Source organism: Heloderma suspectum, chromosome 11, assembly GCF_057233095.1.
Source record: "Heloderma suspectum isolate Gila_16-S chromosome 11, 16-S_ref, whole genome shotgun sequence".
Taxonomy (NCBI): domain Eukaryota; kingdom Metazoa; phylum Chordata; class Lepidosauria; order Squamata; family Helodermatidae; genus Heloderma; species Heloderma suspectum.
The window spans coordinates 43,966,366-43,994,175 of NC_139468.1; the positions used below are offsets into that span (position 1 = coordinate 43,966,366).

The 27,810-nt window shown below is 52.7% G+C and overlaps 2 protein-coding genes and 1 pseudogene across 10 annotated transcripts in view; 1 reads left to right on the forward strand and 2 right to left on the reverse strand.

The window, feature by feature from the left end:
* The window catches only part of ZNF710 (zinc finger protein 710), a 33,899-nt gene extending 15,218 nt beyond the window's left edge, over positions 1–18,681 (forward strand). For 3 of the 9 annotated variants that reach the window (XM_084817693.1, XM_084817695.1, XM_084817697.1), the window contains 4 exons: positions 14,374–15,817; positions 16,887–17,078; positions 17,425–17,599; positions 17,816–18,681. In XM_084817693.1, coding sequence (XP_084673819.1) covers positions 14,402–15,817; positions 16,887–17,078; positions 17,425–17,599; positions 17,816–17,985 — 1,953 coding nt within the window. In that variant the 5' untranslated portion in view covers positions 14,374–14,401 and the 3' untranslated portion in view covers positions 17,986–18,681. Of the gene's footprint in view, positions 1–8,044; positions 8,071–10,973; positions 11,285–11,583; positions 11,730–14,373; positions 15,818–16,886; positions 17,079–17,424; positions 17,600–17,815 lie in introns of those variants that run through there. The other 6 variants (XM_084817702.1, XM_084817700.1, XM_084817694.1 and 3 more) reach the window with 4 other exon arrangements.
* LOC146337348 (actin-like protein 9) lies at positions 2,043–3,557 on the reverse strand (annotated as a pseudogene).
* On the reverse strand, positions 18,599–26,572 carry IDH2 (isocitrate dehydrogenase (NADP(+)) 2). The gene is made up of 11 exons (XM_084817703.1): positions 26,444–26,572; positions 24,520–24,611; positions 23,526–23,691; positions 23,002–23,162; positions 22,119–22,262; positions 21,803–21,939; positions 21,421–21,572; positions 20,320–20,432; positions 19,911–20,008; positions 19,441–19,533; positions 18,599–19,217 (listed from the first exon to the last, which is right to left on the reverse strand). Exons 1-11 carry the CDS (start codon positions 26,553–26,555, stop codon positions 19,130–19,132), a joined length of 1,356 nt encoding a protein of 451 aa, XP_084673829.1. The 5' UTR covers positions 26,556–26,572; the 3' UTR covers positions 18,599–19,129.
* Positions 26,573–27,810: the final 1,238 nt, after the last annotated feature.

A 27,810-nucleotide genomic window follows, 5' to 3' on the forward strand; every position in this document is an offset into this window, starting at 1 on the left:
ACTTCAGTGTGGCATCACTGTACTTGGCTTGTGATTAGTGGGCACCAGACAGTGTTTCCATGGACGATGGAGGTATAGCTGTCGCCAATGCAGTGCTCTGTACTTTTTGAAGCAGTGTGTTTGCCCCCTCCTGCTCCAGGCTGGGCAAGCCTAGCATATGGATGGTGTTGCAGTGGTGCAAGTGCCCCCCCACCTGACATAACTGGATTAGAGAATTGCTCTGTTGATGTGATTTCAGTTTCACATTCAAACAGATTTAAAACTCCTAAGAAAATCTTTTTATTGGATGACGATTTTGTGAAAAACATTGCAGCAGGAAACGTTCTGTCCCACATCACTGTGTGTGTGGCGGGGGGGACTATCTCTCTCCACTTTCTACACACCATACATAATGTTATCCTCTATCATACGTGCAGTCTTGGTTATCCTTTTTTCTATAGTAGGCTTTTATTAATTCCTTTTTAAAACATAGAACTGGATGTTGCAGAGATGGGAAAGAGAGTTGGCTAGACTCTGGGTTGCAAACGTTATGATGGCAGATGCTTAACCTCTCACTTCTTTAGGTGGCTCTCTGCAACCAAGAGCGTTTGTTTAATTGTGTGTTCTTGCAACACTGAAGGGAGGTGAATAGATTGCAACAAAGGTGTGCTGCATGAGGCAAACACAGCCACTTGGGAATTACTTTCCCAGCTGCACAGGAGGGTAGCCTGTTCTTCTAATCACCTTTCTTGCCTGTTCAAAGGAGGTTTTCCTGAACAAACTGTGGAAATCCAAACGCAGCATCCTGAAACTTGTTTGGCTTCTGGTGACTTGGGAATTTCCTAACATTGGCAGGTCTTGATTGCTTGAGATGTCAGGCAGATGTTGTCTACAGATTCTGGTTGACTTTTAGTGCTTTCTTGGTTCCTCCATCCATCTCCCTGCAGAGATCTTTGTTTTTAAAGTGAAGGAATGCAATTAATTTTTAAGACTGGAAACCAAATCTCAGTGCCTTGCAAACTTCCACATAGAACTTAATTGCCAAAGTCTATTTTGCAGTGTGGCTCCGGCTGGGCTTACGCTTCTTATATTGCCATGGGGCAGGAGCAATACACAGTTAGCCCTGCAGAGTTGTCCACCTTCAGTATCCTGGACCTTCCCTTAGAGATTTCACAGCCTTGGGGGAAATTGGATTTTCTCCCCTGAGGACTTCCCCCCCACCACCCCATTTTTCCAGTGCAACCATTAGAAATTTTGGGATATACTGAAAAAATCTTCTGTGAAATATTTTCTCTTTTGGGATGAATTAAATGCTTTTTAAAACAAGTCTTTACTCACTCAAAATGTGTTGTATTAAGATTTTTATGTAAGACAGTCTTTGGCAGGGGTAGGCAACCTTTCTGGGCCCAAAGGTATATTTGGCAATATGGGAAACTGTCCTGGGCACCGCTACAAAATGGCTGCCATGGGAGGTTTGGCTAGTTGCAAAGGACAAGGAACCTGCACAAAAGACTGAGTACAAGGCAGGAGCGGGTTCTGAGCACCAACACACTAAACAGCTCTTTTGAACCCACAGTTTTCAGCGCCAACAGAAACCTATTTCACAGAAGGCACACTCTTTTTCTCCAGCCAGCTCATTCCTGCCATCCATCTCTCTCATATACATTCTCACACACACCCTGTATCCATCATGGATGTATACATACATACATGCCCCTCCATTCTCCTCCTCACTGCAAGCACATGATAAACCACTCTTTTTCAGGATCCCTCCAAAATCCCCCCTAAACCCCTTTCTCCCTCCCACTCTTTCTCACACATGTGCAGCCCCTGTCCATCAGACATACAAGCACACAACCCTCCCAACCTCTAGCCCCTGTTGGCTTCCTCCACCCTCCCACCCCCAGCTGGCTTACTGCTGCCCTTCCTAGCCCCCCCCCCCCCCCCAGCTTACCAGACAGAAGTCACAGAAGTATTTCAAGCCTAGGCAAACACACAGATTTACTTTTTGGTTCCCTTCCTTGCCATTTCAGCCTCTAGCTACCCTGGAAGTATATTTGGCTTCAATAGCACTTCTTGTGAACAATGCAGGGCCCATGCTCCTGGTATTCCTCTTTTCTGATCCAAGATGGCTGGAAGAATTTTAGGCAGGTGAGAATGAAGCCCCCACTCCAGGTGGAGTGCCTCAACAGTCAGCTGTGACTTTCACTTCTGTGCTGGGTGGCATGGTAGCCATGAGCTCACGAGTAAATCTCTTTCTAACCCTCGAAGAGGGAGGACCCTCTGCACAACATGATATTTTCATACATTTCCTTCCTGGACTCTTCAGGGACCTTGCTTCAGCTTTTTTGGGCCATGCCATGACTCCTAGAAGAGTCTAGCCTAGCATTTGTGGAGGGCTGAACAACATCTCAAGACAATGAAATCACTCTCTCCTGAAAGTGATCCAGCAGCTGGTAGTCCACCATGTATTCCTGCTTGGGGCAATTTCACTCATTCTCAAAATCCAGGGCCACATAACAGCATTTTTGTTTGATGTCATCAGTTACGCCCAGCATTTTTTCATCAAAGCAACGCCCCCTGTCCTTAAGACAGTCCATCAAAAAAGACAACATATTGGCTCCACCAATGTCCATCTTTTCTATGGTGTGTGGCAAAGTTTACCTCTGATGGACAGGCACAGTGTGAGTTATGGCATAGCCTGTGTCTACCACCAGCCCACTAAACCTCCCATGGACGTACATTGACAAGGCAGACTGATACACCACATACATAGCTGGAGAGCTAAGGGACGCAAAAACAACATCCACCAGCTTTTCTCTGTTTGTAGTTGGACAGAGGGGAGGATCAGACATGAAAAGGGCATAGTCTTCTGGAGCAATTTTCAGCTCGTGCTGGAGTAGGAAAAAATCCATAGGACTTTGGCTTCCTCCCAGTCTATGATTCTGCCATGTCTTACCGGCAAAACAATATCTACATTGGGCTCCAACCAAACTCGCTCCTCAACTAATGCAACTGGTCTGTCTCTTCTTGTCCTCATGTCCCAATGACCGACTGGGGCATCTCTTGACCTGCAAACCCAGCTTTACATGTTCTGGTACTAGTATCAACCACAACAGCTTTCTTGACTATTGAACGGTCTCTCTCTGAAATTGTTGACCTTCCCATGTTAGCACCTCTTTCCTTTGAAGAGTGCTGAGATCTGGACGACTGGTCAAATGCATATCCCAGGGAGAGGTTCCTTGATCTGGCAGGTACTGGGCTTACTGGCCTCCGCCCTGGGCTTTTTGATTGTGAGGACCCTGGACTCCTTGTCCTTATCCCTGGCCTGGATGGTCTGGAATGTCTGAATGACATTTCCAATGGGCCCTAAGCTACTTTCCACGAGGCCAAGCTGTGAGCTACAACCTCAGAGTGCTAGCTCCTTGCCCCTTGCTCTGTCATCACAAAAGAGAACTATGACATCACATCAGCACCTTGGGTAGACCACCTTCCACTAGGTCTTGCTCAGTTGTGATTGCCTCTCTCTAACCATTGCTTGTGGGGGAAGTAGGTCAGTTCATCCCACCACTTCCCAGGTTCCTCCCACCACTTTCCTGTCTCTCTGAAGGCTTTGAAATATTCCACAAGAAACAATGAGCAGCAGGCTAGAATCCTGGAACCTTAAGAGCAAATGGAACACCACGAGTCATCCAAGCCAGCTCCTCTCAATGGTCCTGACCAAAGAGTTTAACTTTAAGCTGATTGTTCCGGGATACCCAGTGACATGAGTCACATTAGCCAGACTGCCTGGAAAAGCAGCATTTTGATCACTACTATCAATCTCCCTTCTAGAATCAGAAGCTGAGGACTGTGCTGGATGAGTCCCTAGAGCAGGCATGGGCAGATGTCAGGCTTGATTTTTCTTTAAAAACAAAAGACTCCCAAGTTTCACTAACTGGAGCCAGGGGCAAAATAGTGGCTTGGGGTGGGGGCAGACATACACTTAGAAATAAGGACCAGGGTGCCTCTGCCAAATGCTCAGCCTCAAGAATTTATTTTCAGTCTCAGTCAGAACTGAACTCACTGTCCTTTCATGCACAAATCCATTCTAAGTCCATCATCCCCCCATTTTTCCAAATTTCAGTGGTCTGATTTACAGTGTGGCTTGGGGAAAGATCCTTTTGTTGCTGCAATCCTATGCACGCTTATCTGGGAGTAAGTATCACTAAGCAGAGTGGGTCTTTTCTGAGTAAACATGCATAGGATTGCTCTGTAAATTTCATATGCCAAATAGTACAAGTTTATATGCTGAGGTATATACATTTTATGTTACTAAAGCAGTAAAATATTGGCAAAATGGTGGGGTATAAATAAAATTTAAAAAGGTTTGATAAGGACGTATTGCATTTATTTCCATTCCCCCCCCCCAACTTTCCCCCCAGAAAACGTGTTGGGTCCCATCCTGTCCCCTGCCATGGCTTAAAAAATTCTGGAAATCTTACTTTTCTAATCTTACTTATCACAGTTTAAAACTTTGAACTGCATTGGGCTTGGCACTGGATGAAGGAAGTTCTGTGTTGTGAAAGGGGCTCCCTTTCAGGATGATCAAAGGAAGAGGCTTTATCTTTGCAAGCCAGGCTGAGGGCTGCGTCTCCTAGGTTTGGCTTCATAGGAAACACTGTCTTTATGTCTGCTTCTATCACTATCACAGCAAGTTCTGGTCTGGAAAAATAAAGCTCAGACAATGTCATTCATATTGGAGCATCACGGAAGGTAAAAAGATAATGTGCATATGCATTGAAAGTGACCTGGAAGAAGCCTGTCTTATAGTTTTCTGCGTGCTGGTTGTGTGCTCACAGCTCTGCCCACCTAAGCATGCATCATGAACTTTCTGACAGCTCAGCATATTTATGCAGTGCTCCATTCCTTACCACTGAGTGAACGTCCACACAGGGGACATATGTCAGTCACAGGTACCTCCTGGAGTTTCATACCCATCCCCCTCAGTAGCCATCTGTTTACTGGCCCTTGCGTTAGTCTTTACTGTTAATTCTATCTCCATTCTGTTCAGGGAAGTAGTCATGAATTCAGGATACTTTGTGCTGGATGCTCGTGGTCAGCGCATCAGGACTAAAAGAAGGGCCTCACTTTAGTAATCTGACTTCTACATGAAGCACGCTTGTCGTCTCCTAATGTCGGATTGTGCCGTCCACCTGCGCCAATGCTTTGATGGCTGCTCCCCGTTGTCTCAAGGGCTCTACATGCATATCAGGAAATGGTCTCTCCCTGCAAGTGCAGTGCCTTTGCCATGGCTCCTCCACAAAATGGAGGCAGAGTTGAGGATTAAGCCTTTGTCTCCAGACAACAAGTATTGCCTTGCGCTATTCATGGGCAGGATCCAGGAGCATTTTGGATGACTCTAGTGATAAGAGCATCCCATAGCTGGTGAGAATGCTCTGGCAATGGAAAGTTTTGCTGTCCTTCTGGAGGCGGAACAGACCCAACAGCACTGCTAAGACTTTGCTGGACTAGCATGGGGAACATCCATTCCCTCCCAACTATTGTTTAGCACATGGAGCAACTGACCTTGGGCTCACATTAGTGCAAAACAAGGCAAATTGGCAGTTCACAACAACATGGCTGAGAGGAATACTGTATATATCAAGTTGTTTCAGAATGTTTTGTAAACTTATATAACATTGTTTAAACCAACTCATGGTTTAGTTTTATCTTAAAACATTAAAAGCATCCTCAGTTGTCTTAAAGATATTTTTCTCCAAGTGTGCCATCCTTTGAATTATCCCCAAAATCCAACCAACATCAGCGACCGTGGGTGCTGGTGCCCTGGCCCCGGTGATGCTGGGCTGTATGCAAGCTCTTTTCTTACTAGCCCCCCTGCCAAGGTTGACCAGTATACTGTAGTTTCCCACCCATTAACCAAACAACACCTTGTGCCCAACTGCAATAAACCCAAAGTGTCGATAGGTTGTCCAAAGGATTTGGGCTGTTTTGGCTGTTTGAGGGTTTACTCATTTTCTTTCTTCACAACATGAGCCTGTTGAGGCCCATCTCTCCCTCCCTCCCCTGCCCCCCAAAACACATGCCTGATATTGCATATTAACTGATTTGGAGGTTCAATAAGGAATTAGCCACTTGCTCTCTGTGAGCTCCAGGGCTTGATGTTGCTCACAACAGGTTGTGGTTGTTGCTGTTGTTGTTCCTTTTCTCCTTGAATATTTGCCCAACCATTTACAAGAGAGACCATTTATCCCAATCTGTGGGAGGCCTTGTTTGTTAAAGCAGAAGCTTCCCTCTTAAAGCATTTTTATTTTTCACTGGATGTATGATTTTCTAACGATTCTTCATTTTTCATTTGGCCAGATTCATTTTCTGCTAGGTTGAGAATTAACTCGCCTTTCCCCCTTTCCTCTGCCCCCACTGGAAGGAGGGGGGATGTAAAAAAAAGAAGGGTTTTACATTGTGGTGGTGATTGGCACAGCCTGTGAATCACGGGTCATTTTGTGTGGCTGTTTCTTTTCAAGCATTCTCTCTCTCTCTCTCTCTCCCCCCCCCCACCTCCCCTTTCCATGCACATTCTATTCAGGCTAGAAGCATTCTTTCTTTTCAGTGCTTTTCTGTCTCTCTCTTTCCCTCCTCCTTTATTTTTCATGTCTTTTCATTCTGTTCCTCTCCACCCCCCTTGAGGCTCCTTTTTTCCCTTTCCTCGTTCCTCTATTCAGTTCCCTTTTTTGTTGTTGTTGTTGCTTCTTCTTAAATAGCTTTTCTATTTTCAGAGAGGACAGGGAACATGTAGGGAGAGAAGTCATTTTAGCAAGGAGGAACTTGAAAGTCTTTCTTGGTTTATTTCGGCAAAAGTTGTTTTTCCAGTAAGAAAAACAACTGGGGGTCTTTTGAAGTAAGAACTGGGGGTCTTTTGAAGAGATCCTGGTAAGACAGGAAAGCTCCTCTCTATCTTCTGCGTGGGTTGATGTCTCTTCTCCCACAAGCAACACAACCCAATAACTGCTCCCAAAATGTTCATAAATGATTGTCTCCATTAACATTTTCCTTCCTGGAAGGACCCAATCAATGATCACTTTGAAACCTCTGACATCATCACACTTGGTGAAGGTGAAAATCATTGCTTTTCCTTCTGTACCAAGAGCTGAGAAAAGTGGGGGTGGGGGGATGTAGCATTATGTTCAGAATGGCTCTATTCTGCTTGACCTTCACAGTCCTTGTGTGCCTTCATCAGGGTGCTTAGGGATTCTGGATGGTGGGATCATAAACTGGGTCTCTCTGTTGTGCAGGGAATGCTCCTGTGGAAAGTGGCAGTGAAGACATACAATATGCATTCTTAAACTTGTAGGCTTCTAGATGTGCACTGCTAAAGCATTGACTAGTCCCAGCTCCCAAGTATTTGTTAATCAGAATTTAGTAATTAGGCAAGCTCTGGCAGAATGCCCTTTGTTCATTACAATGACTTCTCAGCCTGTTACCATCTCTTGAATTTTACTGTTGAATTAGTGCCTCTTAGTAGTCATTAAGTACCTTTTCTAGTACTGATAACACTTTGCTTTTGGGAAAGGGTTTGGATTCTCCATTTCTGGCTTGCAGATAGTGAAACAGGACAGCATTCTGCTATGCAGCCGGCCCTGGATTCTATATCTAGAGCTATATCCAGGGGCAACAAAATGCGACTGAAATGTTTCTCTTTGTGCCTGAACTTGGCATCACCTTTAGAGAGGAGCAGAGTTCTTCTGTGAAAGTCTGTGTCCTGCGACCAAGCAGCAAAGCCTTTCATACAAGAGAGCCAGGTGGTTCTTCCACATACTTCTGAACCTTCCCCCACCTAGCAGGCACCCTAATTTGGTGTAACCCTAACCCTGTGCAAACGTATCAACTGTATTCCCCTCTCTGTGAGGAGGAGAGGGGCATGAGAGAGAGTTGGTCAAGAAACACATAGCAAAGGCATATGCAGTAGACACAGGTTTTCTTGGCAATTGGCCACAGTTGTTAAACATGGAACCTTCACGTGGAAGCAGGCGTGGGCCGTGTCTGTTACCTGATACTGGAGAGAAATGGAATAACAGACGCATTTGGTTGGAAGTAAGAATACTGGGCTAGAACGACCTTTGGCTAACTCTTAGGTGTTTATGCCTGCTCACTGATCACAAGAGTCTGAGGGGAGGCTGGTAGGGTTGTCATTGCTTGTTTCTAGTAGGGCAGTGCTGTAAAAGTAGAAGGATTGAGTGAACCTGGTTTATATAAAAGGAAGAGAAAGCCAGTTGTGTGGGGTGGGGGTGGGAAAATATAGCAGGAGACAAATGTCTGCCCCTGAGGAGCCTTGTGAAATTAGGTCACAATCAGTGCTTGCATAGGAAGCCGTCCTGGCTGTGCCTCCAGTGCCGGCTGTGCTGTCTACAGCTGCTTGCCTTCCTGAAGCCTGACCTGGTGTAAGATGGACCTGCCTGCTTAGAAGGTTCTCCAGATGCTTGGGGCCTGCAGTGAGGGATGGGGCTTAAAGAGACTTCATCTCTGGCTGCTTAGAAAGGCTTTCTCAACTGTGATTCAGGTCTAATGGCACCTGGAAACAGAGATGGGACAATAGAGGTGATAGGAGAAGAGGCGGGGGGGGAGTGAGGGGGGACTGGAATACAGAAGATTAGGACATTGATGAAAGAGAAGAGAGAGATAAGAGAGGCACATAGAACAGAAGCTCCAAGCTGAGAGAGGTGTTGCTAGGGAAACGGAAAGAATGAGAGAGCAAGAGAAGGAGAGAAGAGGCAAGAATCAGAAATAGAGGAGATGAAGTGGGTGGAGGGCAATGGATTGGAAAAGGCGGGTTGATTATGAAGCCTCCCTCGAAGTGTCTGAAATGGCCACTGCTGAGCCATCAATTCCAGGTGGGTTCTCAGGCAGCACCTTTGCTTGGAATTGCTTCCATTTTGTGGCCAGGATATGCTGAACTAGCTGAGGAGCTGCTACAGTCATCAGCAGCCTCCATTCAGCTCAGATCCTGGGGCTGATTTTTAGCTGACTTAGGGTGGGATGGAGTGTTCTGTCCTGCCTGATGGGTGTTGATTTTGGTTTGAAGAAGAGGAGTTATGATGGAAAGCAGGAGTAGACCTGCAGCTTGGTTTGGGTGGTAGGGGTGGAGGTAAGCAAAACTATTCCTCTTTGCATATACAATCCATCAGAATGATGGTGCACTTAACTGAGCTTCCATGAAAAATGGGCCAGGCATGGAGGTCAGTCTGTGGGTCACATAATGGGTTTCTTTTGCTTGTTCCTGATGAGGCTCAGTTTTGCCTTGCTGAGCTCATCGCCACAACATCTTTGTTTGCCCCCAGGCAGTCTCCTTCTTTCTCTCTCCCTGTTTCCCCCCATCCCCCTCTTCCCTCCTTCCTGCCTCTCTCTTTGTCTTGGTCTCCACACACTCCTTCTCCCTCCCCCTCCTTACACTGCTCCTGCCTTCCTCTCTTTATCTTTTTGAAGTTTTGTTTAGTTCCTTCTCTTGTTCACGTTTCTCTTTTCTGCATCAGCCATCCTTGCCCCCAGGGTTTGAGAGCATTCATCTTCTGCAGGCAGCTTGAGCCAGTACAAGGCTCATTTCTTCCCAAGGATGCAAAATTAGGAAGTTCTGACGTCCTGTCCAGCTGTTCCCTTTGCTGAGCGTTAACCCCAACGAGCCTCGCTTGTCTTTCCACTCTAAACCGAGGAGGTCTGCCTGGAGCCTGGCTCTGCGTTTCAGGCCAGGAAAATGGAGTCTGCTCTCCAGTCTCCCACTGCAAGACTGGCCTCCCTGTACCAGCAAGCAAAGTGTCTCCCTGGGAGAGGGCATCTGTTGAGGGGTGCCCTCTAGGCCTCCAACTAGAGCCCTGGCTCTGGTGAGGATGGGGGAGGAGGCAAGGGAGGGCTTGGCGAGCGGCTGTAACCTCCCCCCGGCCGCCCAATCTCTGGCGCTTGGTGGTTCCCTGGCTGCCCTCCCCACACTGGCTTTTTTTTTGGTTTTCGCATCCTTGACCAGCTCCCCAGCCACACAGTGCTGAGAAGGAGTGTCACAGAGTCGGTTTCGTCATTAGGGAGGCCTTGAGGCCCCAAGGTGTGCTGTCCGCCATTGCCCCTTCACCAGAAAGGGAGCTGCTCTGGTCTTCCTTGCAGAAAGGAGCTGAGCCGTGACAGGGGCTCGCATTCCCAAAGGCCGTCAGGCTGCCTCTCCTTTCCAGTGGAAGGTGCAGCCTCGCTGCCACATGAAGTACGCTCCCCGTGCCTTCGCCCTGGAAACGTCCACGTTGCCCAGGACCCTGGAGCAGGGCCACATGCGCCGTCCTTTCCCGTGTACACAACAGGTGGGATCATGCAACAGTTGTGGGGCCACCAGAATATGCAGAGACTCCTGCCTAGTCGCTCACCCAGTCAAGCCATTCAAGGCACACCCTTGGCTAGCCGCCACCAGTGAATGCATTAACATCTGCTAAGGTTAGGTACCTACACCCAGAAATGCACTAGAAATCCCTCTTGCACACCACACGTCTTGCATTTCCCACCCATGGAAAGTAGCTTAGGGCCTACTACTACCCTAGATACCTCCTCAACCCTCTTTTGATGCTAGGAGAAAATCCCTCGGCTTTATTTATTTATTTATTACAATTATATCCCACCTCTTTTCCTCTGTAAGGAACCCAAGGAGGCGTACATAATCCTCCTCCTCTCCACTTTATCCTCACAACAACCCTGTGAAGTAGGTTGGGCTGAGAGTCTGTGACTGGCCCAAAGTTGCCCAGTGAGCTTCCATGGCCGAGCGGGGACTAGAACCCGGATCTCCTGACTCCCAGTGCGACACTCTCACCACTACACCAAGGCTTTTGAAAAGGAATTCTTGCAAATATTGAGATGCAAATATTACCCTATAGAATAAGTAATATTTGCATCTCAGTCCTTTCTGTCCCTTTAATCTTCCTTTCTTTTCCCCATGCTCACACTAATAAGGCCTGCCCATGTCTCTACAGGTCAAGTAAGCTGCTTTCAGGTCCCTATTGCCATCCTTATTGGACCCTATGCCTGCCTATCTAACCCAGGAGAAGGCAACTTTTGGAGACTGTGGGCACATTTGGCAATCTGAGAAACTGTTCTGGGCACCACCACAAAATGGCTGCCATGAAAGGCATGGCAAAGGACAAGTCATTTGCCCCCAAAACTGAGTACAAGGCAGAGGTGGGCTCTGAGACCACCAACACATTGAACAACTCCTTTGAACCCATAGTTTTCAGCACCAACGGAAACCTATTTCACACCTATTTCACAGCAATCCCAGTTGCTGGTAAGAAAGCATGTTAATTTTCTTTAAAAGTGGGTGGGGCACGGCACTTTGGTGGGCCGAGAAGGGTGTCTGGGGTGCATTGGTGCCTGTGGGCACTATGTTGCTTGCCCCTGATCTAAGCCCTTCTGACCTTCTGTCTCCTCAGATGCTGCTGTATTTATCTTAATTCTTCTCTCCACCCCTGTAGAGTTAACTAAATAGCTGCTGGTCCTATTTGAATGCTGCCTGTGTGTACACCCTTGGCATTAGAATACATGATTATTCTAATCTCTGGCTCTGGACTCTTGCTATTTCCCCAGCTTCAGGTCTGTTGTTTATTCCGCTTCCTCTGAGCAGAGCCTGGCCAGCTCCTTGGTATACACCTGAGCTGAGGGCAATGAAGCAAGAGGGGAGACGGCTAGAACGCAGGTGGAGGAAAACTCGTGCTGAGTCTGACCGAACACAGGTAAGACCTCACCATCGAGCCTACTCTGTGGCGGTGAGGGTGGCAAAGAGACAGTTCTTTTCCACCAGCATTGCATCTTCTCAGTGTCGTCCAGCGGAGATTTTCCGAGTGGTTTGCGGCCTGCTCCATTCTGGGCCAGGGAGAGAAATGGTGGAACCCTCGGTGGCACGCTGTGATGAGTTTGCAAGGCACTTTGAAGATAAAGTCGCTCAGATTTGTCATGAATTGGACACCATGATTAATGCAGTTCCATTGGTAGAGGCGTTCAGAGCACTGTCTGGTCCAGTTTTATTGGATGAGTTTCAGTTACTGAGGCCTGAGGATGCTGACAAGGCGCTTGGCCAAGTCCGATTGACCACTTGTGTGCTTGACCCTTGCCCTTCATGGCTTATTAAATCAAACAAGGAGGGGATGTCTGGCTGGGTCCAGGAGGTTGTAAATTCCTCCTTGAGAGAGGGAGTGGTGCCGGCTTCTTTAAAAGAGGCGGTAATCAGGCCACTCCTAAAAAAGCCTAACCTGGACCCGAAGGATGTTAACAGTTATAGGCCAATGGCCAACATTCCCTTCCTGGGCAAGGTGCTTGAGCGGTTGCAGGATAGCTCCAGGCACTGTTGAATGAAACGGATTATCTAGATCCATTTCAAATGTGCTTCAGGCCTGGTTTTGGAATGGGAACTGCCTTGGTCGCCCTGTGGGATGACCTCTGCCGGGAGAGGGAGAGGGGGAGTGTGACCGTGTTGATTCTCCTGGGCGTCTCAGTAGCTTTCGATACCATCGACCATGGTATCCTTCTGGATAGGTTGCCTGGGTTGGGAGTTGGAGGCACTGCACTGCAGTGGTTCTGCTCCTACTTGGATGCCCGATTCCAGAAGGTGGTGCTGGGGGATTATTGCTCTGTGCCTTGGCAATTATGCCGTGGGGTTCCACAGGGCTCTATTTCATCCCCTGTGCTGTTTAACATCTACATGAACCTGCTGGGGGAGGTTATCCGGAGGTGTGGGCTGAGGTGCCATCAATATGCGGATGACACCCAGCTCTACCTCTCTTTCTCATCAAACCCAGGTGAGGCAGTGGCTGTTCTGAATCAGGGCCTGGGCACGGTAATGGACTGGATGAGGGCCAGTAAACTGAAACTCAATCCAGACAAGACGGAGGTGCTGTTAGTGAGTGGTTCATCTGCCCTGTTAGGTGATATTCAACTTGTCCTGGAGGGGGTTGCACTCCCCCTAAAGGATCAGGTTCGTAGTTTGGGGATGCTCTTGGATCCAGAACAGCAAGATTGTTAACAGGGACTGGCCAGCGAGCTCATATTGCACCAGTACTTTTTCAGCTGCACTGGCTGCCAGTCCATTTCCAGGCCCGATTCAAAGTGCTGGTATTAACATTTAAAGCCCTTAACGACTTGGGGCCAGGTTATCTGAAGGATCGCTTCCTCCCATATGTGCCTGCCCAGGCCTTAAGATCATCCTCAGCAGCCTTTCTCTGTGAGCCCCCGCCAAAGGAAGTGAGGCAGGTGGTTACTAGGAGGAGAGCTTTTTCTGTTGTGGCACCCTGGCTGTGGAATGGTTCGCCTGGCACCTACATTGTATTCCTTCCGGTGCCAGGTGAAGACTTTTTTATTTTCCCAGGCATTTTAGCCTTCTAGACTTTTAGCTTTGCTGTTTTAAATCTGTATTTCAAATTCCTGCACTGCTACTAGGTTTTATTGTGGTTGTATTGTTATATTGTGGTTTTAATGTTCTATATATTTTATTTAGTTTTATTGTGTGCCGTTTGGTTTTAATTTTTGTGAACCGTTCAGAGAGCTTTGGCTATTGGGCGGTATAGAAATGAAATAAATAAATAAATAAAAATATCCCGCCAGTTAGGCACTGATTCTGCCATTGCACATCGTGACTATGGATTCAAGACCCTTGATATATGTTACTTGAGCACACATGTAAAGAAAGACACCCAATAACAGTGCACAGGAGAACTGGCTATCTGATTCAAACGGGCTCTGCCACATTTCTTGTGTAGGCTCCAGACCTGGCACGCAGGAGCCCTTTTCCCCACTCTCTTGTAGAAAGCCCTTGAAGTGCACAGGGTTCTGCTTTGGCCTGAGCTCCACATGAGAAATGCTCCTGACTGGAGCTCCCTTTGATAGGGCTGCGTGGAAATACACACATGCTTATTTTGAATCATTCTGCTTCTCCTAGTCATAGGAAGTATTGAGCATCTATGAAGGACACTCATGTCCTGCCTGCCTTCTGGACACTGGACCTCTCACCCACACATTCTGCACACACAAGATTGAAGCAGGTCTTGCTCACATGCTTTCAAGTCTGCTTTCAGATGGCAAAATCCTTCTTTAGGACTCCTCTGAAACCGTCTTTTCAAGGTGCAAAAAGATGAGATCTGTGGAGTACTGAATCCCAGACTAGATCAGATTCTGCCTTGCTTGATCAGATAAAGGTGCCTGCTTGCCTTCCCCCTGGCATGCCCAGAGTAGTTTATGCTTTTGGTTGCTGTGATTTTGGAGCTTGGATCTCACCAGCCAGGCCCTTTGGTGCCAGTTGTGCTGAGGCCTTGAGGCCCACTGGGTTCTCTTGGCCCAAAGCCCCTGCCAGGCAAAAGAGCTAATGGCTTCTCTTTCTCCTCCCAGCAGACACAGAAGCTGTGCTTGATGAGACATGGAAGGCTTTGCCAGCTCCGGGACACAGACCGATGCTGTGGTGGTGCTGTCCCTGGCCCAAGCAGCAGTCCTGGGCTTGGTGTCTGAGCAGGAGTTCTTTGGCGCCGCGGTCAGCCCTGGGGGCTGCTTCTCCAGCTTTGCATGCAAGCTTGACGGCCCCGCAGCAGTGGAGTCGAAGCAGCCAGAAATGAGGCCCCCACAGCACAGTGATGGCCAAGGCCAGGCAGAGGCACCTGAGGAGGAGGGGCTGGAGGCAGAGGCCTCCTTTGGGAAACATGCCCGGAGAAGGAAGCGGCCCCCTGTGAGGCTGGTGCCAAAGGTGAAGCATGAGGAAGGCGAGGTGGAGCAGGAAGAGGGGAGGCGCGAGACACCCGTGCCAAGCGGAGACCGCGAAGAGCTGCCAGGCAGCCACCCCGCAGGTCTGGAGGGGCCCCACTGTGAGCAGACTGTGCAGAGTAGCGCCACCAAGATGATAGACCTGAGTGTGTTCAACAGGAAGCCTCGACGCCTCCGGGCTCTGCAAAGACACGACACCTCCCTGGGGGTGTGCGAGGAGAGGCTCCCTGGCCCCCCCCAGGCCAGCCTGGACAGTGCTCCAGACCATGCAGAGGCCTTTCCCAGTGACTGTAGCTTCCAGGCCAACGCGCCTTCGTTGAGCCATGTGGAGGACCACATGCCAGCCTCTCCACCTGAGCAGGGCAAGGGTCAAATGGGCTTTGTGTGGCAGGAGCCCATGGATTCTGAGGCCGAGGCGCATGGCGAACACAGCAGGAAGGTGCAGCTGGACCGCTTGGACATCAACGTCCAGATCGATGACTCCTACCTGGTGGAGAAGCGCTGGCAGTGCCGCCTCTGCGAGAAGTCCTACACCTCCAAGTACAACCTGGTGACACACATCCTAGGCCACAACGGCATCAAGCCCCACTCGTGCCCCCACTGCAACAAGCTCTTCAAGCAACCCAGCCACCTGCAGACCCACCTGCTCACTCACCAGGGTGCCCGGCCTCACAAGTGCCAGGTATGCCACAAGGCCTTCACCCAGACCAGCCACCTCAAGCGCCACATGCTCCTGCATTCAGACATCAAGCCCTACAGCTGCCGCTTCTGTGGCCGTGGCTTTGCCTACCCCAGCGAGTTGAAGGCCCATGAGGGCAAGCACGAGAGCGGCCGCTGCCACATCTGTGTGGAGTGTGGCCTGGACTTCTCCACGCTCACCCAGCTCAAGCGCCACTTGGCCACGCATCAAGGGCCCACACTGTACCCCTGCCCAGAGTGCAACAAGTCCTTCCACTACCGCAGCCAACTGCAGAACCACATGCTCAAGCACCAGAATGTGCGGCCATTTGTCTGCACAGAGTGCGGCATGGAGTTCAGCCAGATCCACCACCTGAAGCAGCACTCACTGACCCACAAGGTATGCCAGGCACAGAGGGCACGGGAGCACCATGCGGGAGAGGACGGGGGTCCATGTCCATGGGGGGGGCTGCTCGGTAACCGGAATCTCGCCTCAAGCTCCGGCTCCAGAGTCCTTGTTACAAACACGGAGGGGGAAGTGTGTGTCTCAGCCGTGCTCTGAAATGGAGACTTCAGCACCCTGAGGCAGGGGGCGCACTCTTTTCAGCCCTGACAGCTGCACGCGTGTGCTTTCGCACGCGCGAGCACATGCTCACACACATCCCCCCTCAGTGTTTATGATCAAAATATATCCCACCACAATTCACCCCATTCAGGCACTTCAATTTCATTCCGCCAGCTAATTGATGTTACCCATTTCATTTTCATTCCAAGTACTGATTTCATCCACACCACCGTCCATCAGTATTTCCCCCCATTACTCTTATTTTTGAAAAAAGGGCTGTTTTAAAGTCCACACTTTCCAGTGCCTCTCATCAGCACTGAGAGCCGGCAGACGGGGAGCTGATACAGAACCATGCAGCCCTCTGGCACTGGAGGGCAGATTGTCTTCTTTCTACATGTTCTAGGAGCTTCTCAGTGGGCTCTATGATTCCAGCCATGAAAGTGCCAGTCCTAGAACGTCCTCCAGAAAGACACTGCAATCTTCCACAGAGAAAGGCAGTTTTACGTGAGATGGTCCTAGAGTGACCTCCTGGAAGCAGGACGATGCTGCAGTCTCACACAGAGAAAGGGGGCGAGTGGTGGTGCTGGCGGGGCTCTGCTTTCCCCCCAATGCAACAACAGCACAAGTCCTGGGTGCCACTTTTTTGTGGTTCTTGGGGGGCCGCCTGTGGGCTGCAGTGGTTGTGCACCCTTGCCTGAAAGAGCACCTCTTAGTTGATTTGTTTTTCAAAGTACCATTATCGAGGGTCACCACCTGGCTGGCTAGGACTGCTTGTGTCCCGGAGCAGCTTCGGGGGTGGGGGTGGGGGAAGATGCTACTGAGAACAAAGTTGCCCTGGGCTGAGGAGAGCCACAGGGTAGGGCCCCTGCAGTGATGCCCAGTATCTGTCTTCTCTTGTTTCCAGGGCGTGAAAGAGTTCAAGTGCGAAGTGTGTGGGCGGGAGTTCACACTGCAGGCAAACATGAAGCGGCACATGTTGATCCACACCAGCGTGCGCCCCTACCAATGCCACATCTGCTTCAAGACCTTTGTGCAGAAGCAGACACTCAAGACCCACATGATTGTGCACTCGCCCGTCAAGCCCTTCAAGTGCAAGGTAGAGTGCAGAAACCACTGGCCTGCCCTGCGAAAGCCGAACCTACAGGTGGGAGGGAGGGTGCAGATGGCCCGCAGGGAGGGCTGCCATGCAGAGGGAGGGGCTGAGTGGCCCTCGGAGAGAGGCGAGCTCCCCAGCGATCCATGGCCGTTTTGGAACACATGCCAGTGTCCCCATTGTTGCCGTTTGGCAGGCCTGCGTTGAGCCCAGGAGTGCCTTTGCCAAGGTCACTCAGAGCTGAGCCCCAGGACTTTGCTCACTCTTGGCCTGGAGGGGCTGGGCTGGATCTGAGCAGGGGAGTCGCTGCAAGCCTTGGCTGACAGCTGCCCTGCCTTCGTCCCTCTAGGTGTGTGGGAAATCCTTCAACCGCATGTACAACCTCCTGGGCCACATGCATTTGCATGCCGGCAGCAAGCCCTTCAAGTGCCCGTACTGCTCCAGCAAGTTCAACCTGAAGGGCAACCTCAGCCGGCACATGAAGGTCAAGCACGGTGTAATGGACATCAGCCTGGACAGCCAAGGTAGGTGGGGGTGGGGAGGGAAGAGCAGGCGGCCAGCACCACAGCCTTCCCTTGCAGGAAGGCCACGCTGCAGCCCCCTCTGCCGGCCGTCTGGGCCTCGCCCGCACAGGAGGCTCTCGTAGCTGGCCCTGAAACATTAAGACGGGAACCGCTGGCAGCCACCCCAGCACCACGGCCCAGGCGCTCCTCAAATGTTGTCCTGTGTTGCACCCCTAGATCCCATGCTGGAGCTGGCAGGTGCTAATCACGCAGAGTTGGATGGACAGCAGGAGATGGAGGACTACGAGGAGGAGAACGCCTATGACTATGGTGTGGCGGGGAACCCTCCCACATCTGCCTTGGCCGAGCAAGCCATGAAGGAAATGGCCTACTACAACATGTTGTAGCTGAGGAAAGGCAGGACTGAGTGGGGGAAGGAGGGGGAGGCAGGGGCCCCCTCCCCCCCTCCCCAGAGCTCTGCTTGTGCTGCGCAGAACAGGGAGAGCTCTTGAGCTTCCAGAGGGGCCCTCTGAATCGGTAGCTGTTTAGCCCTGCTGTGGATCTGTGGAAGTCTCCACACCGCCCCTTGACTGGGCAGTGCTCTGAGGGTCTGGCAGTACATTCCTCACCAGCCCTGAAGGATCAGAAGAATCCCCAGCTTTATTCTACCTCCCACAGCACCTTGCAAAGGTGGCTCCCGAGACTAGCACAAGCCCCGTCTGGACCAGACGCTCCAGCAGAGGCTCTGTGAAAGACCGGAACCTGCCAGGGCTCAGCACTGCAGCCATGGGGCAGCGCTGCAGAGCCGGCTTGCGTTCATGCTGGTATAATGCCCTTACGAACTACCTCTGCCCTGCACCAAAAAAATGGACCCAGGGCAGAGGCCCTGCCCCCAAACGTGGAGGGCCAGCGTGCCCCACCCCTTCGCTGGCAGCGTGGTCAAGCCAGCCTACTGTACAGAGCAGACCTGTGTAGTCTGAGGCCATGTTAAATTATTATGTCACTTCCACAAAGGAGATTGTCCCACTTGTGCATAGATCTACTGTGTTTATTTTCCTGTTCTGAAGAAATTCAGCAATAAATGGATATTCTTTAGCAGAAGGACCAGGTGGCTGGGCTGGAGCAAAGGTCCAGGGGGTGTATGAAGAGGGAGGTAGGAGGGTTTCTGGGCTGGCTGGGAAGAGTCACTGCAACGGACTGCCAACAAAGCAGCAGCAATAAGATAGCAGGCAGGGTGTGAAAGCTATATTTTAATAGCTCTATTTGACACCACGAGGCCCAAACCGCAGTACATAAATTACAGCACAAAACCACTATCCCTGCCTCGCCAGGTGGGGATCCAGCACAGAGCCTCCGCCTAGCCAGCAGTAGCAGCAGGTGGGACATGTTCTTGGGCCCCTGTGAGCCAGCTAAAAAGGGTTAAAAAACCAACCTTTTGAAAGCAGATTTTTAAAAAACGTTTTCCTGGCGGAGGGTACAAACGGAGCCCGTTCTGTTAAAAATGAGGTAAGCCACCTTTCCGTGGGGCCGCTGCACGTCCCTGCTCCTCTCCTACGGTTTGCCCAGGGCTTTGTCCAGATTGTTCTTGATGGCATCCAGGAAGTCAGTTGTGTTCACATAATGCTCGTCCAACTTCACGCTGGAAATGCACAAGCGGGAACAAAGGTCGCCTTCTGAAGGGCTGGGAGCAGGTGAGGAACCAGCCTCCTGTGGCTAGTTGTGGCTGCTGGGCAACCCCCCAAGCTCAAGCAGAGGCCCGCTTGGCCACCCCAGGGAAGAAGGCAGCTGCTTGGCCTCCACAGGCCACTTCCAGAGAAGTGCCCCCAGTGGAGCAGTGTCTTCCCACCTCCAGGAAGACTTACTTGCTTAATCCATGGATGCAGCCAGCCAGATCCTTGGTCATTGACCCACTCTCCACGGTCTCAACACAGACCTTCTCCAGAGTCTGAGCAAACCTAGCCAGAGAGGGAGAGAATCACAGCCTCTAGCCCAGGGAAGGGAGACCCTGTGTCTACCCCTGCAGTGAGGGACAGCTGCCCGGCTACCTGGCAGGACAGAACAGGTCCAGCCGCACGCTTCACACGAAGCTGGTTTGCTTTCCCAGGCCAGCAGCAACACTGCCCACCTCCACCCGCCCCTCTCCTCAGTCTGCTTCTGCTACTCCTTGTCCTTGGGGGCCTGTTGTTGCACACATCCGAGAGGCCGTTGTGTGCACAGCGTGGGCTGCCTCTGTGCTCCCAGAGCCCCTTTTTAGAGTCCAGTGAAGCCACAGCACTACACCCACCCTCCCCCAGCGGCGCTGGAATCTTCTTCTGCTGGGCACCATCCTTACTTGATGAGGTCCGTGTTGCTGTCGAGTTTGCCTCTATGCTCCAGGCCTCGTGTCCAGGCAAAGATACTGGCAATGGGGTTGGTGCTGGTGGGACGGCCCTGCAACAGGGGTGGGGGGACAGTAGGCAGAATTACTGGCAGACAGCATTCTTCCGACAGCAAGCTAGTTAGAAGCAGCAATGCCATACTTGTTATTACATTTCTATACCGCCCATCAGCTGAAACTCTTTCAGCCTTAAAACCGTAAAATACAATCACACAGTAAAACACAATATAAAACCATACGTTTAAAACAGAATAAAACCAAAGCAGCAGCCAAGATAAAAGCCAGCAGCAGCACACAGACCAAAAAGCTTGGCCGGAAGAGGGAGCCCACGTCCCTCCCCTGGTCTCCGCTCATGCTCACCCACCTTCTGGTGTTCCCGGAAGTGGCGTGTGACTGTGCCGTGGGCAGCCTCGGCTTCAATGGTCTTTCCATCCGGGCAGATGAGGACGGAGGTCATGAGGCCTAGAGAGCCAAACCCTAGAAACAAAGCCACACCCCTGTCCAAGGCTCCGCTGGCCCTTCCTCCTGCCCTGCACGGCGGGGAACTGCCTTCGGGCATGCTGCCCCTGAGGCTAGGGGCACCCCCTCTCCCCAGGGGCTCTGGAGGCCTGACTCCGTCCACAGATTAAACCACCAAGGGCTGAGCTGACAGCCACATCAAACAGCCCTCACAGTTCTACTTCACCAAGCAAAAAACCGGTGGGGGTGACTATCAGCTGATCTGCCACATCCAATCCACTCCTCAGGACTGGCAACCGCTCAAGATGGTGGGGCCAGGCTGGAGGGGAGGATGGTTCTCCTCGTCCAGGGGTAGCCCCCCAGATGTCGTTGGGACTGCAACTCCCATTATCCCTCAGCACTGGCAATGCTGGCTAGGGTCAATGGGAGTTGTAGGCCAAAACATCTGGAGGGCCACCCCTGTTCCAGTTGCAGAACAGCCCATTTGGGGAATAGAATCCATTTCCTGAGATATGAGTCAGAAGGGGCCAGGGCAGTACAAGTTTCTGGCCTTGCCTCGTGCAACCTCCTCCGTCTCAGAGGCACACCAGCAATCCTGCCTTTTGCCTTCTGAAAGGGCTCCCCCAAGACTAGAGAACCGTCCATTATAAATAAAATACAAAGACCAGGAAGGGCTACAGCTCCGTGGCCAGGCACCTGCCCAGGTTCAGTCCCCAGCAGCATCTCCAGGTAGGGCTGGGAAGTGCCCCTGCCTGCAAACCTGAAAGGACAGCTGTGGCTGCCACTCAGTGCAGATGCCAGATGGGAAGCCAGTGACTTGGCTTCCTCTGTGAGAAGTTATGGCCTCTGGCCGGTGCCCTGGTCACACAGGAAGCCACATTTTGCGGCGCTATGGAAGTCATATAGCAACCCCGCATCCCTGTCAGCCGCTATGAGGCCCCTTCTGCAGGCCAGAGGCACCCTTTCATGGGTGGGCCCCTGCAAAGACAAAGCTGCAGCACAGTACCTTGGGCCAGGATGTCAGACTGGACATCTCCATCGTAGTTCTTGCAAGCCCAGACAAAGCCACCAACCGATTTCAGCACCTGGGCCACCATGTCATCAATGAGCCGGTGCTCGTACCAGATTCTGAGCTTGTCAAAGTCGGTCTTGTAGTGCCTGGCAACGTAGGGCAGGAGATCACTGAAAGAGGCCAGCCACCCTCCAAGCCGAGGCAGCATCATTCCTATATTCTTCGCCATAGCAGCCCCTCCAAAGTGCCCCCCATCCCAACAAGGAGGCATAGAGCACTGGCACTCAGGAGCTCAGCAGGCAGTGCTGGATGAGGGTGGCAGAGGTAACTCCCACCCCACCATGGCACAGGTCAAGAGGGGGCCAGAATGGCTCACTTGTCAAAGATCTCCTGGAAGATGTCCTTGAAACGCCCATCATAGGCCTTGAGGATGGTGTTTTTGGTGCTCAGGTAGAGGGGCCACTTCTTCTGGATGGCATACTGGAAGCAACTGTGGGCAAAGCCCGAGATGGACTGCAAGAGGCAGACAGAGCACTCAGCGGGAGATGACCCTATCCTGGCTCCAGAGCAGAGGCACAGGCTGCTGGGATGCCATGCACCATGAAGCCAGGGAACGTGGTCAACCAGAGCAGGCCACGCCTGTGCCCACGCCCACTCTTGGAAGGCCAGACTCCCACCAGCATTGCCCTCACCTCGTCGGTATTGTACATGCCCATCCCGACACCTCCGCCAGGGAAGTTATAGACCTCCCACTCCTTGGGTCTGCTGCCATCCTTGGGAGTGAAAACCATCTTAAACGTCCCTGACTTATCCACAACGAAGTCAGTGGCCTTGTACTGCAAAGCAAGCGTCCCGAGGGTTATTTCACTCAGCAAATTCACAGGGTTCTCAACTTCTTGCCACCCGTCTCCACTTTGCCATTGCTTTCACACCCAGCATCCGTGATATTGTTTCTCTTTCTTTCGCTCCGTCCCCATAGAATGCTATGCAGAATTTGAATTCGGGAGAATCATTTCAAAAAGCAAACACCCGGCCCTCAAGGATGAGGGGCGATTCATTACGAGCAGCATCTGCTGCAGTTTACAGTCCTCAAGGAAGATTCCAGCTACATCCCCCCTATTCCTCACTTTACTCACATTCCTATCCTTGTCAGGAACTTTCAAATCCTATAAAAGTTCAACTGTCAGATCCTGAACAAAATGTGGAAACTGCACACTTTTATCCAAAATGAGCAAAGATGCTGATATTATTGATTTCCATACATGGTTTTGGTTGCAGCAAACCTGTCTATGGTAGGGAAGCAGATTGGGAGTAGCTCCTGGCTGTACAAATCTTAAAAGCACAAGTGCCAAGGTATGAAGAGAGACAACAACACTCCATCCCCACAATTGCCAGAAGGCTAGCAGTGAGGGGTCTCCTCCATTGGGTTCAATGCACCTCCCACCCTCTTCCCAATCCATGGCCAGTATGCAACTTACTAGGACATCCGATACATCCGTTTGAATGTGCCGGCAGCTGCACTTCTCACCCCATGGTTACAAGGCCACCCGCTGTCCTTTCCTCCAAACAACAAACCTGGTCACCATGGGCATGCCTGCCAATGGTGATGGGCTTTGTCCAACCTGGGACCAGGCGAGGAATATTCTTGCAGATGATTGGTTCTCTGAAGACTGTCCCGCCCAGGATGTTCCTGATTGTGCCGTTAGGGCTCCTCCACATTTTCTTAAGCTTGAATTCTAAAGAGGAGGATTGGAGTAAAGAAGAAGTTAGGCCCCAGAGAGAGAGAGCGCGAGTTGATATCCATCGTTCCAGAATCAGCCCAACTTTTGCCTGCTGGCTTTCTTAGCATCCGTCTCCACTCAATTTCAGTCAGCCCTAGAGAAAATAGGAACCTTCCTTCCAGAAACTGAACTGCTACTCTCTGAGGGAAATCACTTGTGTCATCTGGAGCAAGTAGCTCTGCAAGCACCTCCTCTCTGCTGGTGGTCTGCTCCTGGAAGAGCTGACTTCTGGGTTCCCACTAGGGTGAGGGACTGGACGACAGGTCATGCAAGATCCTCTGAACCCTGCCATGAGCTAGCACTGTGTTCCCCACATACCTTCCACTCGGGCCTCATCAGGGGTGATGGTGGCGCACTTGACAGCCACGCTGTATTTCTGGGTTGCCAGGGCTGAGTCAATGGTGACCTGGTCATCAGTCTGGTCTCTATGTGGCAGCCCCAAGTCAAAGTACTTCAACTGAACATCTACGTTGGGCAGGATCAGCTGCATGGAGACCATGAAAAAAACCAAGTGATAAGAGACCATGTAACCACCAACTGCATCAGGCACACACATGCAACATGATCAGACGCACCTCAGCGAGGATCCACACCACCAACTGCCCTTGCCACATGGTTTTTTTAATGCAATAAAAGCATATTTCTTCTTAAATGTATTACATATTATCCACACATATTCCCTCACAATGGGAGGGAATAGCACTTCCGTCACAATGATGATACTTTTTTAAGCCTTAAAAACATAATACTCCTTACATCGGAAAATGTGACACTCCCCTGTCCCTGCTCTACAGCTTGGTGTACTTGGGACATATCCAGTAACAAGTTTGAAATTATAAGGTGAAATAGCATCTACCCAGTCTACACAATATTCACAGTGCTATGAATCTATCAGGCTTCCCTCAGGCATTTTTTCCCTAAACCAAAAAAGCCCCAAACTCATTCACAGAATCATAGAATAGTAGGGTTGGAAGGGGCCTACAAGACCATCGAGTCCAACCCCCTGCTCAGTGCAGGAATCCAAGTCAGAGCATCCCTGACAGATGGCTGTCCAGCCTCGTCTTGAATGCCTCCAGTGTGGGAGAGCCCACCGCCTCCCTAGGGAATTGGTTCCATTGTCGTATTGCTCTGACAGTCAGGAAGGTCTTCAGAGGCCTGCTGCCCACCACTCTGTTTACCTTCCCCAGAACTGTACATCATATTCTACATGTGGTCACACTACAGATTCATCCGCCATCACCATGGCCTTTGCTGCTTTGTTTACAGCCCCTGTGTTAACTTTCTGCCAGTTGGGACTCAGGCTTCAAGGTACCTTCTCCTTGATGAAAGCCCAGATGATGCGTGTCATCTCATCGCCATCCATCTCCACCACAGGGTTGGCAACCTTAATCCTTTGATCAGCATCTGGGGGGGGGGGGGGGATGTCAGAATGCTGGAGAGAGGCCAGAAGCCAAGCCCTAGTTTGCACAGCCAAGTCACTGGCCCCACTCCCACGGACAAGCCTCTGTGTAAGCAAGAGGTGGGTGGATGAAACACTAGTCAGAAAGGGGTCCTAGTTGTCCAGAAGACACTGTGAACAGACGCTTTTGCACACCAGAAGAATAACCATGTGTGAGACGTCCTGTTCTGAATCCATTGTACCAGCCAGAGGCTGCTTCTAACCGCCCCCCCAACCCACAATGTAGCCCTCAAAGCCCCCTACCCTATCAAACAGTCATGTGGTGTGGGCTGTGTCAGGTGGAGCTGCAGAGTGTTTGACAGAACCATGGCTGGAAAAATCCTCAGTCCTTGGAACTTTTCATATATATTCATCCCAGTTGGGTGGGGGGCACTGTTGACACCCCTCCTGTGTGAAAATTGCCTGTTCCCCCTCAGCAAGACCTGTTTCTTTGTCTGTGTTTAACAACGACATGCTTAAGAATCTGAAGTCTTTTTTCAGCTCTGCAGAGAACAGATGCGGGGCTGGCACTCAGGCCAAGCTGCCTCCCCTGTGACTGACCCTGGCAGAAGGGAAAGTGAACTAAATGCTGCTGCCCAGTGGGGCTCTAATCCGAATTCTTGTTCAGCCCAAGGCCCCAACTTTCACACGCGGCCATATTCTGAGCATTCACCTGTGCCCAGGCGCCTCTGCTGGGACCTGCCCACCATCCCAGGAGCATGGGAGGACCTCCGGCTGGTCAAGGGACAAGGTCACCCTGAGAGGACGGTGTGTGTGTGGGCACACCGCTCCCTGCAGCTGCCTCCCTGCCCCTCCACGAGGGAGGGGTCGGGATTCTCTCCAACAGCCAGCGAGGGCGGCTTAAAGCTGGCGGGGGGGGGGGGCAAATTCTGTGGTGAGGCTTCTGCCCCCCCAACACACTTGTAAAAAGAGCTCTATGCCAAGCTGCATAGCCTTGTGGTGGGGGCTCAGAGAAACAGGGTCTTCCAAGCAGCTAGCTGGTCCTTTTGTTTAAAAGCTTTTGACATAGCCTTTAAGACCCCCCTCCGCCGCCCCCCGATGCAGACTCTGACCTTGATCATTCTCGGACTTGGCACAGCCTACAGAAACTACACAGATGCCCCACTTAAAACAGAGACGGGCACTGTGGGAACGGGGGGGCAGAGGCACCCGCCAGCATCCCGTTCCTGGATACAGCCACACTCCAGACCACGTCTGCTGTCGGGTGCACAGCCGGGCACGCTGGACCCGCGGGCGGGACTCTATGCCCCCCCCCCCCGCGTGCAGGCTGCCAGCAGCTCCTGCTCCCGCACTCCACCGCACGGAGAGAAAGCGGCGGCCGCCCGTGGCCCGGCTCCGGGGGCTGCTGGCCTTTCCGGAGCCAAGTCGCCGCCCCGGGCCCGGAGGGCGAGCCCTGGGACGCGCGGGCGCAGCGGCTGCGGGGCTTCTGGCGAGGCCTGGGGGAGCCGGCCGCTTCCGAGCGAAGGGTGCCGCCCTGCCCAGCGACTCGCGAGCCCCGGCGCTCGGCGACTGCGGCTCCGCCCCAGGCGGGCCCAGGCAGGCGGCACTAAATATAGTCCCCGGGGAGGCCCAGAAGGGCCAGGCCGGGCATCCCAAGGTCGCCGGGGCGAGGGGCCGCTCCGGCCGCCGGGGCAGCGCGCTCCTGGCCCTGCGGTGGGGGCGCAACGCGAAGGCTCCGGGAGCCCGCCGGGGCAGCCGCCTTCCCCGGGGCGCGCGCGGGGCGGCTCGCCAGGCCCCGGAGAGGGAAGCGCGCCGCCCGCCCGCCGGCCCCACTCACAGTGCCGCCGCGGCGGGCGATGCGAGACGCTCAGCCCCGGGAGCAGCGCGGCGGGAGCGCGGGCCAAGGCAGCCGAGGCGGCGGGGGCCGCGGCGCGGAGGTAGAGCGCCATCGCGGCGGCCGGAGGAGGAGGAGGAGGAGGGCGCGCGAGCGAAGGCGGCGAGCCGAGCAGCAGATGGAGCCGCCCCCGCGCCGGCTGGCCTGTCCCCTGGCTGAGCCCCGCGCGGCGGGCCGTCCTGGGGGCGGGGCGGGGCGGGGCCGCGGGATCGGGGCCCGAAGCCCCCGGCCAGGCGCCCGGCGGCGGGCGGCTCACTCCCTCCCTGGCTGCCTCCCCCAGCCGGCCACGTGCGCCTTTGCTCCTCTGCCGCGCCGCCGCCTCCCCCGCGCTTTCCCTGGGGGCTCTGCGCGGGCGGCCTGCCCGGCTCCGCGCTAGCGGCCCCGCGTGGACTGGGCCGCTTCCGCGGGGCGGGTGCGTGGGCCCGCCCAGCCGCCCCGTGTTTGCTTTTGCCCAGCAGCCTCAGCCGGGCGACCCGCCCCGTCGCGACTCCCAAGGCCAGGCGCGGCTGGTGATAAGAAGCGCCGTCAGGCCGGGAGTCCAAGGGCAGCGGGCAGCTCCGGCTAGGGGCTGAAGGGTGGCGGCTATTCCGCCCTTGTTTGCCCACGGCAGAGCAAGGGCCCCTAAAGCAAGAGGCGCCGTCCGACGGGCCTCCCCGAGGGCTGCCCCGGAGCAGAGGGGGTCGGAGCCCAGGCATCGGGGCAGCGCTGACGGACGGGCTGCAGTCCTGCCTGGGCGAAGAGCAGCCCCTCGCCCTGTGCCCAAGAGAGCTGGCCTGGCCTGGCTGCCGCCTCCCCTGAGCTACCCGCCCTGGACTCTTCCATAGGCAGGTGCTCAGGCAGGCCGTCCAAGAAGCAGTTCTGGCAGGCTGGCCAGCCAGCGCGCGCAGGCGAGGGAGAGCTCTTTGGGCAGGTAAGAGAGCCGGGATTGCCATATGGAGAGGAGTGTGGTGGCACTGAGGTGGGCGGGGGCTGGTGGTCCTTTGCAGGCCTGGACCTGGGCTCTCCACACTCAGGCAGGCAGAGCTCCTTCGCCCAGGGTTCTTCAGTTGTGCGTCCTTGGAAGGGAAGGAATGCACAGACAGGCAGGGGCCCTCCCCTTATCCACTAAGACCTGGGTGGGTTGAATGCCCTCTAGCTGGGGGGGGGGGCAAGGCAAGGCTGTGGGTGCTTAGACCCACCAGGGATGTCCCACACACACACACCACTGAGTGGGCCAGGCAGTCATAAGGTCCTGCTATGTTGGTGGCCTACTTATGTTGCCACAACACTGGCTTTGATTCGTCAGGATCCTAGGCCTCGGGGCAGGCAGA

Bases quoted from the DNA above. Each gene is read 5' to 3' on its own strand.
- IDH2 (XM_084817703.1), bottom strand. From the start codon at position 26,555: ATGGCGCTCTACCTCCGCGCCGCGGCCCCCGCCGCCTCGGCTGCCTTG. The intron at 22,263-23,001 runs GTTTGTTGTTTG...CTTGCTTTGCAG, and splicing joins GGCATGCCCATGGTGACCAG to TACAAGGCCACTGACTTCGT. The intron at 19,218-19,440 runs GTAAGTCTTCCT...GTGCATTTCCAG, and splicing joins TGCATCCATGGATTAAGCAA to CGTGAAGTTGGACGAGCATT.